Raw genomic sequence first — 17632 nt, forward strand, 5'->3', positions numbered from 1 at the left:
GCTGTCATTTCTCTTAAAACTGGTCACTTCTAAAGCAAGTCCGAGCCTCTGGAGGAGACAAGGTGAAAATCAGCTCCAGCCTCGATACAAACATGAAGGCCAGCCAACCCATCTCTAAAAGGCAATCCTTCGCGGGAATACAATATACCCTCGTTGTTCGTTGCCGGTTACGAAAAAGCCTTTCCATTGCATGCCGAGCAACAGTATGATCTGCAGGTGTGTATGGTGTAGGCAGTGTGTTATATGCCTGGCGCATCATAAGTAGCCGTCGCCTGATGTGAAATGGTAGTCCACCAGCCTCCGCACACGGACTTATTATGGAGCTTTTTCTGAACGCCCCATAGGCCAATCGAATCCTATCATGGTGCACCACGTTCAGCATCTTTAAATAAGAGGGTCTTGCAGACCCATAAACCGTGTACCCATAATCTAGCCAAGAGACCACAAATGCTCTGTAAAACCGGAGTAGACAAGTGCTGTGTGCTCCCCATGTGTTGTGGCCAAGACATTCTGAAAAACTTAGAGTCTTGAGGGACCATTTTTCCAGGTCCTTAATATGTGGCAAGCATGTATGTTTACAGTCACACATTCAGTGGAGTGTCTCTCATCTGCAACTCAGGAAAGTTTAAAATGTAACGAGAACGACTAAAAACAACACACACTGACTTCCTGGTTGAGAACTTAAAACCACTCTTCTGCGCTCATTCATACAAACGCCGAAGAGTTAGTTGCAACTAACGCATGTCGTTGCAAGGCTTGAAGAAGAGCAAAACACAGAGAAGTCATCCACAAACAAAACGACTGGACAGGGCTTTCCACTACTGACGTAATGCTATAAATAGCTATGGCAAAGACAGTTACAATTAAAACTCTACTTTGAGGAACACTGTTCTCCTGCTCAAAGCGATCAGACAGGACCTCTCCCACTCAGTGTAGAGAATACCGTGCCGAGAGAAAGGACCGAATAAAAATGGGAAGACACCACGGAAACCCCATACGTGAAACTGCTCGAGGATAATATGCCTCCAAGTAGTGTTATAGGCCTTTTCGATGTCAAGTAATATATCTAGAAGGTGATGCTGATGCAGGAAAGCCTGATATGTAGCCGTCTGCGGGTGGGCCAGGTTATCAATCGCGGGGCGATAACTCGTGAACCCGCGTTGAAAGTCACTAAGGAGTTCCCTAGATATTAAGATCCCCATTACAGCAGCCATGGGGCACCTCCCTCCTCCCCCAGAACTTCTCCCATACAACGGAATTCTTCGTGGAACGATTAATAGTGTGTGGCAACTGTTGCCACGACCTCTTCCTGCTCTCTCGAATAATGCGGCGACATTTTGCCCTCACCACCAGAAAGGCTGCAAGATTTTCTCCAGTTGCCTGTCACTTGAACCTATGCAGAGCTGCAAGCATAGTCCTGATTGAAGAGGGGCATTCGTCGCTCCACCAAGGGACAGGCTGCCTCTTCAGCTGTCCCGTGGACGGAGGACTGGATGCTTCAGCAGTGCGGTGGATCATTTTCATAATATCATCCGCCCATACCTCGACATTTGCACTATGTTCAAACTGGGCTACCTTTCTATAAAGTGTCCAGTCTGCTCTGCTGAGCATGTCATCGATCATTTCCCTCTGAGCAGTGTCAGCAAGGGCTGGGGAGCAAAGCGAGAGATCAATGGCAGAGAACGACCCAGTTGCAGTGCAGAAGTGCGTACTCTGTTCCCCCACGTTACATCTCACACGAACGTCTGAGCTCTGGCCTTTTATTCACATGTGTCGACACGTCACTGTATGAAGCGTCGCTTAGCCAGAACGTGACATCCCAGTGCACCACGCTTTTTCATTATCACAAAGTAAGGTAGTAAGCAACTTTGAGCAAAATGTCAAACGTCTACATTGCAAAGGGAGACAGTTACAAGTTTCTAAAAAGTGCTCCTTTAACTGTGTTTTGCAGTGTATATTGTTGTGATGCAGGAAATATACTGGGCGAAAATTTTTTTTTATGTTTTTCCCAGCCAGCACTGGGCCAAGCCAAGACAGGTTCGAATGCAGTGTTGTAACCGGAATGACAAACAGTCAGGGCAGCCAGTATTACAAATATTGTGATACGCAACCGACGCCATTCCCACACATAAATCGAGAGAGACGTCTGAATCGCCAGTTCGGCAATATGACCTCACCGAGAAACGGACATAACGTCCTTCTGACACCACTAAAAGGTGCTGTAACAAAATGTAAATCTTACATAAGAGCTCCTTTCAGCCATCTGGCATTGCAGAAAGCGCCAAGCTGAAGGGCTGAGCATCGGGGCCACATGAGCAATGACTGCCACCAGCTGGGATGGCTATCCATAAAGGTGCAGTTCTTTCTATATTAGCTGCCAAGACCTCGCAGATGCCCCTGAGCATCTGCTGATCTGGATACATTAGTGCATTCCACTCCATGTACTAAATCTGCTGCCCTCCTCATTGCTGCCATGGAGAAGACGATTCAGCTCTCTCATTGGCACCTTTGGTGCCTGATATATCCTCACCACCGTGTTCCATGCTTTGTCATCCTGCAGTCACCAAACTTTATAATATGTATACACTTTTAAGTAAAGTTTTCGTAATTATCATCTTAATAAATTGTCCTAGTTTTTAATTTTGAATAGTTTAATTTTACGTAACTAATTTTTTACGAAGCTTTAAATATTAGTGTGTGGTTGGTGAATTGATGACGTTTTCCCTTAAACAACAGTATCGTCCACAAATGGGATTCAACCTGGCTAGCTGTGGATCAACAGCTATAATGCAACTAATGTGAAAAGGCCATACATAAATCTACAAAGTTAGCTGACACAATGGTCAATCTATTGTGCTTCCATTCAGCAATAGCAATCCAGTTTTGGCTATTCTGATTGAAGCTTTCTACAGTCTTCCTAAACCATATAAATCGAATGTCATGATAATTATTTCAAAGAGACCACGGTCAGCTCCTACTCCCTTTCTTTTCATAAGAGATTATTTATCCAAGCTGATACCTAAAATTATTGCAGATTTATTATTATATATGTAGATTATTATTACATTTGGATTACATCGCCTTGCGAGCATGCTAAATTGTTTTTTAAATCATAGGTATTGTTCTGTGTGCATGTTATTGCATAACACCACACTGAAATGACAGAAAGGATACAGGCAAAAGTGAAAGTCTCATTACAGTATAAAACAATAATAAAAACGAAAAATAAATTTAATGTTGGAAGTATTTGTACATACCATGCAGTTATCAATGTTATTGAGAATGGCAGTTTCCTGTCACTTCTAAAAGATGTGCTTGGATTTGGCATATATAATCTGATGCTCAGAGTCGTTTCTGCAAACTCTAAATTGCTTGGTGTATCACGTATACTTCTTCTTGTTAGAAGATGATTGATATATTTCACATTCACTTCACTTTTAAGACGTCATTGACGCCTAGATAAGGAGAGCTTAGAGGCCCTGGAATGTCGTCGTTATGTAATACGATTGTTGAAGCGATAGTCTGAGAGATCAAATGATCTTTGCCGGCCGGTGTGGCCGAGCGGTTCTAGGCACTACAGTCTGGAACCGCGCGACCGCTACGGTCACAGATTCGAATCCTGCCTCGGTCATGGGTGTGTGTGATGTCCTTAGGTTAGTCAGGTTTAAGTAGTTCTAAGTTCTAGGGCACTGATGACCTCAGCAGTCAAGTCCCATAGTGCTCAGAGCCATTTGAACCATCAAATGATCTTTACCATTAGAGCTAACACATTTGCGATTCAAGTCTTTTTAAGGTACTGCTATTCAGACATAATTCGTACATCAGTCATATTACGAATGCTAAGCGTCATTACTATATAAGTTATACGTACACAGCGTGGCAAAAAATTTGAAATACCCGGAAGGCATGGGCAGATGTGAATGTAACTTTGTAAACGTATACACCACTGATGGGTACGTAAATGAGTATAACTGCAATTCTCTGTAACAGGTAGGATTGTCACCCGATTGCTTTAGTGTTGTTCACGTTTAATGATGTTACCAGGCCCGTTAGGCCTGAACAGCGTCAGATGTTGTGTGATCCCTGTGAAGGACACAGAAACGCCACGTACTTGTCTGGGATAGCTTATCAGCACTTGACAGAGTTCGAAAGGGGCTGCATTGTGGATCTCCACTTAGCCATCTGGTCGAATCTTACAATATCAAGATTTATGGGGCATTTCGTGTGACAGTGGCCTAGAGCTGGACTGCAAAGAACGTGTAGGCAGGATTACTCGTCGTTAAGATTCTGGTCGACTATGTCTGACCACCACAAGGAAGGATCGTCGTGCTGTGCACCAAGCACATCATAATCCTTTCACAACTGCAGTTTCATTCGAGAACAAGTAACGGACACCTTGCGACATTCTGCCATCCTGCGCCAATGGTCGGAGACCAGCCACATCCAGACTAGAGAATTCCGTCGAAGCGTAGGCAGCCGTTAGCACCACAATAAAAACTGCTGCATTAAGAGTGGTGCTGTGACCAGGACGCATGGGCTGCTGATGAACGGCATCGCACTGTGTTCAGCGATAAATCGCCGTTTTCACTACCCTGGACCACAATCGTCGGCGAGTATGTCTTTGACCTAGGGACAGACCCTATTCTTCCAATGTTTTGGAGAGGCATAGCGGTGTTACTGCTGGCGTCAGAGTGTGGGGAGTCTTTGGGTATGACTTCAGGTCATGGCTGATAGTGACTGAGGACTCTGATGGCATAATAGTATGTCACGGACACCCTGCGTCCTCATATGTTACCTCTCATGCAACAGTGTCCCGACGCGATTTTTCAACTGTCAATGTTAGTCAATGTTCATCGACAGATGACACAAGTCTCTATCAAATGTCTGGGTGACGTTGAGGGACGCCCAAGGCCAGCAAGATCCCAGATCTGGCCCTGACAGAACATATGTGGCACCATTTCGGACGTCGAGACCATTTCAATGCCAGTATCCAATACATCAAGGACAATTTACAAAAGTTGTGGGCCAAATTTCCTCAGGAGAGGATACAGTGGGTTTATGACACACTTATCAACCAATTAAGCGCATGCATCCAGGTCAGATGCGGTGCAAAGTCGTACTGCTGAGTGGGCTCATACTGCCAAGTTATCTGGGAATTGTACTCGATTTTGTGATCAAAGAAGCAACATTACATCTGCTCTCAACCCATGAAGTTTCATTTCGTTTCCGCCTCATCTTGTGGGAGCTTCACTTTTTGTATGGCAGAACTAAGAGTTACAAGACTGAAAGTAAAAGTCAAATGTAGCGTTGAAAATGCAGTTAATATAAATACAGTAATGATGATGAATGAGTTACGCCAACTGAAGTTGCGTGAAAACCTAAAACGCCTATTGGCATCAAAATAATTATGTAAAAAGTGGCTGGTAGCCTTTTTTCATTTCATAATTTATTCATCAGTCACGGAGTTCACTCAGCAGTATCGCTGATAAATTACAGATGGAAACAAAGTCAGCAAGATATTGATTTAGTCCAGATCCTTGTTTGAGGAGGATGTTGTCTTTCGGCAGCATAATGTGCTTCCCACATTACTACAAGAATCCATTCCAAAGACTGCTGGGAAAGGAAAATAAAGGCTACCGTGTACTTCCGTAACTACCAAGTTCTCAGGATCTTCATCCAACTGAACCTCTGTGGAACCATCTAAGCCATCTAGTTCACCGTGAGAATGCACCACTACGCAGCCTTCAACAGTCATGGGAAGCTGTATAGAGAGTATGGCTCGAGGTACCTGAGGAGATCTTATCAGTAACTGATCTAAAATGGTTCAAATGGCTCTGAGCACTATGGGACTTAACATCTGAGGTCATCAGTCCCCTAGAACTTAGAACTACCTAAACCGAACTAACCTAAGGACATCACACGCATCCATGCCCGAGGCAGGATTCGAACCTGCGACCGTAGCAGTCGCGCGGTTCCGGACTGAAGCGCCTAGAACCATGCGACCACAGCGGCCGGCTCGCTGATCCACTTTGCTCAGCTCCTTCTCGTATTCAGCAAGTGGCGGTTTCTAATAAGTTAGTAACACATCAACGAAAGCCTTGCTGTCTAAGCGAAGCGCTCGAAACTTGGCATATGCGACTAGCGTAATCTAATTTTATCCGCTCTCATCGTTTTCTATGGTGGCTGACGTGACTCAAAGCACATCTGTGTCACTTTCAACTCGTGTAGCTTCCTCTTTTGAAGCAAATAATCGTTTATCCTGGATACTACTGAGCGAATACAAAAATCTGTACACATTGTGATGTCTTAGTTGTGCCGTATGACGCTACATGGTACACCATATTAAACGATGGATTGTGATATCAGCTTACATAGTCCTTTGCCTGGTTTGCTCCATCTGGCCGACTGGCAGGTACTGATGCCGCCTCCTGGCGTGGAGTTCTCACTGCAGGTGGATGCCCTGTCTCTGCAGAACGTCCTTCCAGAGCGTTGCGGCGGTACAGTTCAAGGTCTTGCAGAAACTCTTGGTACGTTGCATAGTTCTGTAAACGGAGGCATCTGACAACACCTGTTTACGCCACATGCTGAAATTTTTTCTCGTAAATCACCTACCTTATCATCTCCAATCCAGTTCCGAGGACATGGCGCATCCAGGCCGAGCTTTGAACACCAGCGATTAAATTCATCAATATTATTTCCGTACCAGTACTTCACGATTGCGTATCTAAAACATCGTTTGTGCATGTGAAACCTCTAACAGACACAACAAAAGTATATAACAACGTATGACAAAAAGGTGCGTTAGATTCATAAGTTTATATAACATTATAATACCAAAAGGATATTCTGTTGGTGGTTTCATTCGTATGAAAAAAACTAAGATTGCAACAAATTCTTACTGAAGGTGGACGAGGTTTACAACAACGTTAAAAGTAAAATAAACTGAGACTAACTCTAAGCCGCTCTCCACCATTTGCTGGACTTCGGCATTGGATGTTATTTCTATAAACTCTGGATTCTTTGGATTTCGCCTGATATCAACTAACTGCCACGGCGGAATTAGACCAAACCGTATACACCGCATCACTTCAACTACTTCGCTTTCTCGATTTTCCCAGTCGAACATTATCCAGCGAACCGCTGACATGAAGACTTCAATCTCACTGTGGAAAGAAAAAAAAGCTGATAAATTTTCGAAAGTTGTACAGTTCATACATATATACAATGCGTCTGGCGATTTTTTAAAGAAACGTAAAGAAATATTCGGGAACAGCGCATGGCCGCCACATTACAACTAATTTGTTTAGAAAAGTGGGAGAAAATTTGTCCCAGTATTTTCAAAAGTACTGAAGAAGACGATCAAATCTAAAACAAACACCTAACTGCTTCTGATTGTAGTATACCGGCCACAGTGGTTCCATAATGTAAAAAAATGAATCATTTCATTTGCATGAATGCCTCATACAGCTGAGGGCCATCCACTTGCTCAGCTGTGGATGACAGTTCGATTGTAGTTTCTCTCACAGACGCTAGCAACATTGCTTCTTGTTTTTCAGTAAACAAATCTATAAATTGTTACGTACTGTTGAAACTCGATCAGAAACAAAGCCGTCAGTAGCGGTAAAGACGATGGGGAGAAGATAATAAAATAATGGTGCTAAGGAAACTATCTTTTGAGGTAATTTTTGTTTGAAAGCCCATTTTTTGTGTTCATGTTGGCTCAACAATAAACATGTTTTCTGAAAGGATTCTGCCTTGAGCAAATGCAATTCTCTACTGTTCCAATAAAAGCAGAAGAACGAAGCAACTCTGTTTTATAGACAATTCCACTAGCGGTCGACATGAGTGAAATGGCTGTATGGCTCTAAGCACTACGGGACTTAACTTCTGAGGTCATCAGTCCCCTAGAACTTAGAACTACTTAAACCTAACTAACCTAAGGACATCACACACATCCATGCCCGAGGCAGGATTCGAACCTGCGACCGTAGCGGTCGCGCGGTTCCAGCCTGAAGCGCCTAGAACCGCTCGGCCACACATCTTCTCCCCATCGTCTTTACCGGCCACACCGGCCGGCGACATGAGTAAAACGAATAGCAATTGAAACGCTTGTGAGCTATGTTTAACTATTAATATGAAATAGCAGCAAATTTTGCTAAACCTTGTCAGTATCTTCGCGATTATTGTGTAAAGCACTTTTAGAAAGCTTCAAAACGTTAGGTTGAAATTTGAAACGGTCAGTGTGACATATGGCGAAGAAGACAGATAAAAGCGAAACTATTCGTTTTCCTTCGAGAATATGCAAAATAAAACGGAGTAGAATACGTTCATAAGGGTTTCACATTGATTTCTCGGACTATTTATGTTCCACAAGAACGGAACTTGTAACTCGGGTCAGTCGGATAGCTGAGCAAGACACACGGGAAATAACCGAAAAAGCTTAATATATCTATGGAAGAAAGAAAAATAAACCGGAGGAGTTGTGTACGGAAAAGCTATGTGCGAGATGGTTCTCACAATTGTTGAGATTCGACCAGAAATCTGTGCTGAAAAACTTTTCAGCGCAGAATCTGTCAATCTGTAGGTGGTACCTGCAGGACGCTTTGTAATGACTCTTAAGGTTACTTAAGACGTAAATCCAACATATTCAGAAGCACAGACAAAACTAAACGTAACGAATTAAGAATGCTGAGAGAGTATCGGAGAGGAAAAAGAATATGTTGCCGCCAGGAACAGTAACACATTCCTGCTTCTTGGGATTCCCGGGTGTAATCTCAACAGGTTATTAGGAAGAAAATTTATTGTATCTGAAATATATTACGTTCATTGTGGGATCGCCTGAGACAGGACCTCATTGCAAAACGACCGAGTTAAGGCGACAATAAAATGCCCTTACACGCATAAAAATTTGCGACCCCACTGGATCAACCACAATCATGAAATGGCATCAGGTGTGATTGGAACTGATTTCTCGTAGACTGTATTCCCTAATGTTGGGCCTTGTAATTTCTTCCCATTCTCTTAGCGTTTAAAAAAATAGATTAATGGGATGAGTGATATTGAGGCAAAAATACCTTTCCAATGAGATTAAAAAAAATTACTTGACTAAGCGTTTGTTTTGAGAAATTTGGTCTTTCTTAACAATCTGTTGATTTCTTACAAGACTTAACAAAGCACCTTCGTGATACTCAGGCCACATAATATAATGTTCTGATAGCGACCAACAAATTAATTAAGTTTCTGTATCCAAAATCATTAAGTTGATTCTTAAATATAATGTAATGGAATACGCAGGCAATTTCGTGTGTAGAACAAATATAAATTGTGCTTCAGTGAACTAAACGCAAATAACCTGTGCACAATGGATCTCTTTACTACTACAGAAATAAGGTCAGAAATTACTGAGCTTGACGTCAGCTGGTTGAAAGTAGCATCCACCTCGACTGAGTATTTTTCAAACGGATTGGAGTCCAAATGCTAAGTACGTCTACTTTCATCGCCAGACAAATACATCACGCGTGGAAATGCTGTACCATCAATTAACTCGTTAATGAGGACGGATGTCCGGACTTCTATTGTTCCTCTGATTAAGCCACCATTTGATCGTAACTTTCTGTATCCATGGATATGAGAGCACAACCGACAAGTTGGGTTAACTGAAGTCTTTCACTACGTTCAAATAGCCAAACATGATTCTCGGAATCCTTCAGAGAAAAAGATGTGCGAATCACTTACTTCGTTTACCCACGTCGAAAAGCAATCCGCATTAAGACTCGAGCATCAATTTATTAAATCTGTAAACTGAGAGGGACTAGATCTGAATAAATGTCGCTTTCAAGGTTATGGAGGAGCATCTATCTGGCGTAAACAACTGTGTACACAACGAAATCAATATATTTGTACATTATGCAAACCACAATTTAAATTTAGTCCTGACAGATATTGTAGAGAACAATACAAAATCTTATCTATTTTCGAAAGGACTGAAAATATCTAGTTTTTGGGCCGCAGTAAGCTACGGTGGCAAAATTTAAAAACTGTTCCTTGAATACTTCCAAGATAACGCAAAAGCAATCAAATCAAACGCGTTGTACTAGGAAGTAAGACATCATATATGCAGTTAAGAATTCATTACGATTTGGAGGAACTGACGAACACAATTGTCACGGATAAGAAATGTAAAACACAATATGTATCAATAGGTCTTAAAAAGAAATTGAATTCTTCAGTTGTGTTACTCTTGTAGTAATTCAGTGCAAAGAACTAGAAAAATAGTAAAGCTCTAAGGTCTTGTATTGTGAGAATATTTATGTTGTAGTAAATGGAAATGCCGTGTGGCTAGGGCCTCCCGTCGGGTAGACAGTCCGCCTGGTGCAAGTCTTTCGAGTTGACGCCACTTCGGCGACTTGCGTGTCGATCGGGACGAAATGATAATAAGGACAACACAACACACCGTTAGGTATGACATTCCGACACGCTGACCACTCAGCTACCAGGGGCGGGCATATTTTGTAGCGACCTCTGTGACGGTACAAACCCCGTTACTAGATGAATATTTCTAGTATGCAAGGATTGCTTTGTGGAGAGCGAACGCTCTACATGGTGCGTGATTCGCGGAAGCGCGTAGCGCGCCCGCCCGAGATTTGCAACGGTCGGTGGGATGTCTCCACCTGGGGGGCAGCCACATGGCCCGCAGCTTGGAGCTTTGTTTGGTTTTTAGCGCATTACGAGAAAACTATATAAATTACCGTGAAGAGCGATGCAGCAATGGATTTTCTTCAGCAATATGCACCTTCTGAAAGATCGATCTTTATTTCAAGTCATGAGACGCAAAAGTTATAGTAAGCTCAAAATCAGTTAATATCATGAATACTGAAAGATTAATAACAATAGTAAATAACAACTTACAGGGATGAGTGTTGTTGTTGTTGTTGTCGTGGTCTTCAGTCCTGAGACTGGTTTGATGCAGCTCTCCCTGCTACTCTATCCTGTGCAAGCTTCTTCATCTCCCAGTACCTACTGCACCCTACATCCTTCTGAATCTGCTTAGTGTATTCATCTCTTGGTCTCCCTCTACGATTTTTACCCTCTACGCTGACCTCCAATACTAAATTGGTGATCCCTTGATGCCTCAGAACATTTCCTACCAACCGATCCCTTCTTCTGGTCAAGTTGTGCCACAAACTTCTCTTCTCCCCAATCCTATTCAATACTTCCTCATTAGTTATGTGATCTACCCATTTAATCTTCAGCGTTCTTCTGTAGCACCACATTTCGAAATCTTCTATTCTCTTCTTGTCCAAACTATTTATCGTCCATGTTTCACTTCCATACATGGCTACACTCCATACAAATACTTTCAGAAATGACTTCCTGACACTTAAATCTATACTCGATGTTAACAAATTTCTCTTCTTCAGAAACGCTTTCCTTGCCATTGCCAGTCTACATTTTATATCCTCTCTGCTTCGACCATCATCAGTTATTTTGCTCCCCAAATAGCAAAACTGCTTTACTACTTTAAGTGTCTCATTCCCTAATCTAATTCCTTTAGCATCACCCGACTTAATTCGACTGCATTCCATTATCCTCGTTTTGCTTTTGTTGATGTTCATTTTATATCCTCCCTTCAAGACACTAACGTCTCGTCATAGCGGATCGAGTGCCGTAGTCATATGTTAAGATTCATAAATAATTAAGCCCGTAAAGAGCAACAAACAAAGTTTGAGGGGAAATTGTTTATAAAATTCAATAGAAAATTCATGACGTAAAGAACGGCAGTATATAACATTTTGGGTGGCATCACACGTATTTTAAACTAGTTAAGTTGTACTATACACTTAACTTGCAGTAGTTTTCATTGTTTGCAAATTATTATTAACATTTATCGCCCATGATTAATTAATTGTTTTAGATATGAAGATTTTGAGCAGAGCAATGTGTAGATCGCTATAGATTACGTCTAAAAACAGTGCTATATGCAGTTCTATGTTAAAACTTTGCAGCACAGATGTAAACAAACAAATTTGCGCTAAGTGGCGAGGGATGTATGTATCAAAATTTGTAACCTTAAGTGGTGAGATTGGTACTTGCATTACCAGGGGGCTTGACGTCCGAGCCTATATAAGCGAGCGGCCATCTTGGACAGAGGTCAGTCGTTGGTCAGTCGTTTTGGAGGGTGGGTGGCGAACAAGCCCCACTTGAGGGTGGCCCATGTGGTCGCTTGAGAATTCCTTTTCGCGCCGATTTATTTCGACAGAGAGTATTGTTTAACAGTGCAAGTGAGCAAGTATATATTTGGTGAACTGGAAGTGCTAAGATTATTTGTTTGAGTACGATTTACGAGGTATACATCGTCTTAAGTGAACATGTGGCGATCTGTGATTTCGCACCAAAACTGCTAGAACAAAGAGGACGGTTGGACTTGTGGTTCTGTTCGAATTATTTGTATAATTTTCGTTAATAGCAGCCTACATTACTGCTATTGGGGGCTCGGAGTCAAATTATTATTAAAGTAAAACTGAAAACCGTCTCACCAGTGATAATTTCATAGTGTGAAAGAATAGGACAACGCCAATAAATAGTGACTGAACTGTGTCGTGAAAAACTGATTCTAATATAATAATTGCCTGATTCTCGTTCCCTAGCATGAAGTGTACTTATGTATGAGTGAATAATTAATTCAAAACTGTAATAAATGCGCAGGTGTGGAAGTGTACTAATGCACCAAGTGTGGAAATCATCCCCTGAGACACACATGAGAGCCAAAATTTGCAATAACATTTTTTTGCCAACATTTGTATACGCACATTCGTGTGAAAACGCTGCAACCGCACTTCTTCTTTATTATTTAACCGCCCCGTCGCACTTCTCAGGAGCGGGGCTGTCAGGAGGTATAAAAGAATAGTCCTGCTAACTGCTTCACGAAGCTTCCAACACCTGAGAAAGGTGAGTCACCGACAGTAAAAAAATTAAAATAAAATAGTAAAGAAGCACTTCAACGAGTTTTGCGATAGCAAAATGCTGACACAGCAAGTAATTTAAGAAATTTAGAGTGGTTGGACAAATGCAATACACACTGTGCTATCTTACAATGCATTTATTCACTACGGGTTTCGATCATTGACCATCTCCACAGTAGAAAAATATCTATTGTGATGATTTCACATTTCATACATGCAATTTACATCTACATAGACAATTCGCAAGCCACCGTATAGTGCGTGGCGGAGGATACCCTGTACCACTACTTGGCATTTTTCTTCCTGTTCCATTCGAAATAGAGCGAAGGGAAAACGACTGCCTGTATGCCTCTGTTTGAATCCTACTTTCTTGTATCTTATCTTCGTGATCCTTACGCGCAATGTATGTTGGCGGTAATAGAATAGTTTAGCAGTCAGCTTCAAATGTCGGTTCTCTTACTTTTCTCAACAGCATTTTTTGAAAAGTCGTCGCCTTCGCTCCAGGGATTTCCGTTTGAGTTCCCGAAGCATCTCCGTAACACTTACATGTCGTGCGAACATACAAATCTAGAAATCCGCCTCTGAACTGCTTCGATGTCTTCCGTCAATCTGACCTGGTATGGAACACGAACACTCGAGCAGTAATCAAGAATAGGTCGCACCAGCGTCCTATATGCGGTCTCTTTTGCAGGTGAACCATACTACTAAACTAAACTCCTCCCGAACAGGCCATGAAGGTCCAACGCCACCGACCGGCCGCCGTGTCATCCTCAGGCCATAGGCGTCACTGGATGCGGATATGGAGAGGCTTGTGGTCAGTGCAACGCTCTCCCAGCCGTATGTCAGTTTCCGAGACCGGAGCCGCTACTTCTGAATCACCACTCTTACCTAAAATTCTCCCAATAAACCGAACTCGACCATTCGCCTTCCCTACCACAGTTCTCACATGCTCCCCCCACCTCACATCGCTTTGCAACGTTGTCCACAGATATTTAAAGGACTTCATTGTGTCAAGCATGACACTAGTAACACTGTATGCGAACATTACACGTTTGATCTTCCTACTCACCCGCATTAACTTGCCTTTTCCACATTTAGGTCTAGCTGACATTCATCACACCAACTGTAAATTTTGTTCAAAAATGGTTCAAATGGCTCTGAGCACTATGGGGCTTAACGTCTGTGGTCATCAGTCCCCTAGAACTTAGAACTACTTAAACATAACTAACCTAAGGACATCACACACATCCATGCCCGAGGCAGGATTCGAAACTGCGACTGTGCCGCACGGCCACACCGGCCGGCTGTAAATTTTGTCTAAGTCGTGTTGTATCTTCCTACAATCACTCCAAATTCAACACCTTACCGTCCACCACGGCATCATCAGCAAACAACCGCAGATTCCTGCCCACCCTGACATCCAAATCGTTTATGTATGTAGGGAACAATAGCGGTCCTTTGACACATCCCTGGGGCCCTCCTGACGATACCCTTATCTCTGATGTACATTCCTCACCTAGGAGAACATGCTGGGTTATATTATTTAAGAAATCTTCTAGCCACTCACATATCTATGAACTTATTCTATGAGCTCGTACTTTCATTAACAGTCTGCAATGGGGCACCGCGTCAAATGCTTTTCGGAAATCTAAAAATATGGAATCTGCCTGTTGCACTTAATCCATAGTTCATACTATATCAGGTGGAAAAGGGCAAGCAGCCTTTCCCACGAGCGATGCTTTGTAAAACTATGCTGATGCGTGCACATAAACTCTCCAGTCTCAAGAAAGTTTATTATATTCTAATTGAGAATAGGTTCAAGGATTCTGCTTCAGATGAGGAAAGTATAGCCACTGCTGACTTGACGACGTAAGAAAATTGATACTGCTGTGAACGTACTGCCCCTACATGTTTTCAACGTTGTCTTCTGCTTATGAAGCTTGTATTACGCCATTAAACATCAATTTTCTTCCGTTTTCAACTCAGCAATGGCGTATACTTTCCTGATTAAATGGCATGTGTTTCATTTGAAGTTGTCACAGCAGATATTTTTCCACTGTGAGTATGGTCCATGATCGAAACTGCTAGAAAATAAATGTATTTTAAGACAGCACATTGTGTATCACATATTTCTTCAAGTATATTGATGCTGTTGACAGTTACCGGAAATTTTTTATTTGGTGCATCATTATTGTATTCAATGATCGATTCCATTTATGCTCAACTAAATATGCTATCTCAAGAATTGAAGGAATTTATAAATGCATATAGAGCAATATACCTTCAAAATATTTACCATCTGTGTCGAAGATATTAAAATGAAGCACTGAATTTTACAATGACATTTCCTGACGACGCTCCTCTTCTGGCTCTGCAGTTGATGTTGCTAAGAACTTCATTTAAAGCACAAATATCAAAACTGTCTAGAGTACGAGGCTTAGCAGATTTGTTATCAGCAAAGTATAGTTCCCTGGTATCACTGACTTACGACCAGCCTCCCTGACGTGTCTACCTCTTCCTTAGACAATTGCAAAAAGTACTTCCTGCAGCTTTGATTTCTACATCTGCATGTACATGGTTACTCTCCAAATCACACTTAAGTACGAGGTAGAAGGTTTATCGAACCACTTTCGCACTAATTCTCTATTATTCGACTCTTGAATGACGCGCGGAAAAAATGAACTCCTATATCTTTGCGTGCGAGCTCTGATTTGCCTTATTTTATTATGGTGATCGTTTCTCCCTATGTAGGACGGCGTCAACAAAATATCTGTACTTCGGAGGAGAAAGTCAGTGATTGAAATTTAGTGAGAAGATCCTTCCGCAACGTAAAACGCCTTTGTTTTTATAGTGTCCACCCCAAATTCTGTCCCCTGTTAGTGACGCTCTCTCCCCTATTTCTCGATAATACCAAACGTGCTGCTCTTCTTTGAACTTTCTCGATGTACTTCGTTAATCCTATCTGGTAACAATCCTAGATCGCTCAGTAGTACTCCAAAAGAGGACGGACAAGCGCAGTATTGGTAGTCTCTTCGGTAGATCTTCTAAGTGTTCTGCCAATAAAAAGCAATCTTTGGTTCGACTTCCTCACAATATTTTCTATGTGTTCTTTTCTATTCAAGTCGTTCGTAATTATAATTCGTAAGCATTTGGTTGAATTTATAGCCTTTAAATTTGATTGATTTATCATGCAACAAAAATTTAACGGATTCCTTTCAGCACTCGTGTGGATGACATCGCACTCTTCATTATGCAGGGTCAACTGCCAATTTTCGTACCACACAGATTTCCTATCTGAATCGTTTTGCAATTGGTTTTGATCTTCCCGTGACTTTACTAGACGATAAACGACAGCATTATGTGCTAACAACCTAAGACGGCTGCTCAGACTATCTACAAAATCGTTTATATAGAGAAGGAGCAGTTGACGACATGTAACACTACCTTGGGGAACGCCAGAAATCACTTCTATTTTACTCGATGACTTTCCGTTAATAATTACGAACTGTGAGCTCTCATGAATCCAGTCGCATAACTGACGTCGGTTTGCAGTAGAGTTTTGGAGCATATACTGTATTCAAACATTATGAATCACCTCGAAGGGAACGATCTATTGACACGTAATCAGCATGGCTTCAGAAAATATCGCTCTTGTGCAACGCAGGTAGCTCTTTATTCGCACGAAGTAATGGCCGCTATCGACAGGGGATCTCAAGTTGATTCCGTATTTCTAGATTTCCGGAAAGCTTTTGACACCGTTCCTCATAAGCGACTTCTAATCAAGCTGCGGAGCTATGGGGTATCGTCTCAGTTGTGCGACTGGATTCGTGATTTCCTATCAGGAAGGTGGCAGTTCGTAGTAATAGACGGCAAATCATCGAGTACAACTGAAGTGATATCAGGTGTTCCCCAGGGAAGCGTCCTGGGATCTCTACTGTTCCTGATCTATATAAATGACCTGGGTGACAATCTGAGCAGTTCTCTTAGACTGTTCGCAGATGATGCTGTAATTTACCGTCTAGCAAGGTCATCCGAAGACCAGTATCAGTTGCAAAGCGATTTAGAAAAGATTGCTGTATGGTGTGTCAGGTGGCAGTTGACGCTAAATAACGAAAAGTGTGAGATGATCCACATGAGTTCCAAAAGAAATCCGTTGGAATTCGATTACTCGATAAATAGTACAATTCTCAAGGCTGTCAATTCAACTCAGTACCTGGGTGTTAAAATTACGAACAACTTCAGTTGGAAGGACCACATAGATAATATTGTCGGGAAGGCGAGCCAAAGGTTGCGTTTCATTGGCAGGACACTTAGAAGATGCAATAAGTCCACTAAAGAGACAGCTTACACTACACTCGTTCGTCCTCTGTTAGAATATTGCTGCGCGGTGTGGGATCCTTACCAGGTGGGATTGACGGAGGACATCGAAAGGGTGCAAAAAAGGGCAGCTCGTTTTGTATTATCACGTTATAGGGGAGAGAGTGTGGCAGATATGATACACGAGTTGGGATGGAAGTCATTAAAGCATAGACGTTTTTCGTCGAGGCGAGACCTTTTTACGAAATTTCAGTCACCAACTTTCTCTTCCGAATGCGAAAATATTTTGTTGAGCCCAACCTACATAGGTAGGAATGATCATCAAAATAAAATAAGAGAAATCAGAGCTCGAA

The 17632-nt window shown here is 42.1% G+C and overlaps 1 protein-coding gene across 1 annotated transcript in view; it reads right to left on the reverse strand.

The window, feature by feature from the left end:
• LOC126280670 (uncharacterized) overlaps positions 1–17632 on the reverse strand; it is a 283317-nt gene that overhangs the window by 57155 nt on the left and 208530 nt on the right. The window contains exons 13-15 of the mRNA XM_049979787.1: positions 6954–7163; positions 6613–6724; positions 6372–6542 (exon numbers count right to left, since the gene is read on the reverse strand). Coding sequence (XP_049835744.1) covers positions 6372–6542; positions 6613–6724; positions 6954–7163 — 493 coding nt within the window. The remainder of the gene's footprint in view (positions 1–6371; positions 6543–6612; positions 6725–6953; positions 7164–17632) is intronic.

Source organism: Schistocerca gregaria, chromosome 1 (genome assembly GCF_023897955.1).
Source record: "Schistocerca gregaria isolate iqSchGreg1 chromosome 1, iqSchGreg1.2, whole genome shotgun sequence".
Classification (NCBI taxonomy): domain Eukaryota; kingdom Metazoa; phylum Arthropoda; class Insecta; order Orthoptera; family Acrididae; genus Schistocerca; species Schistocerca gregaria.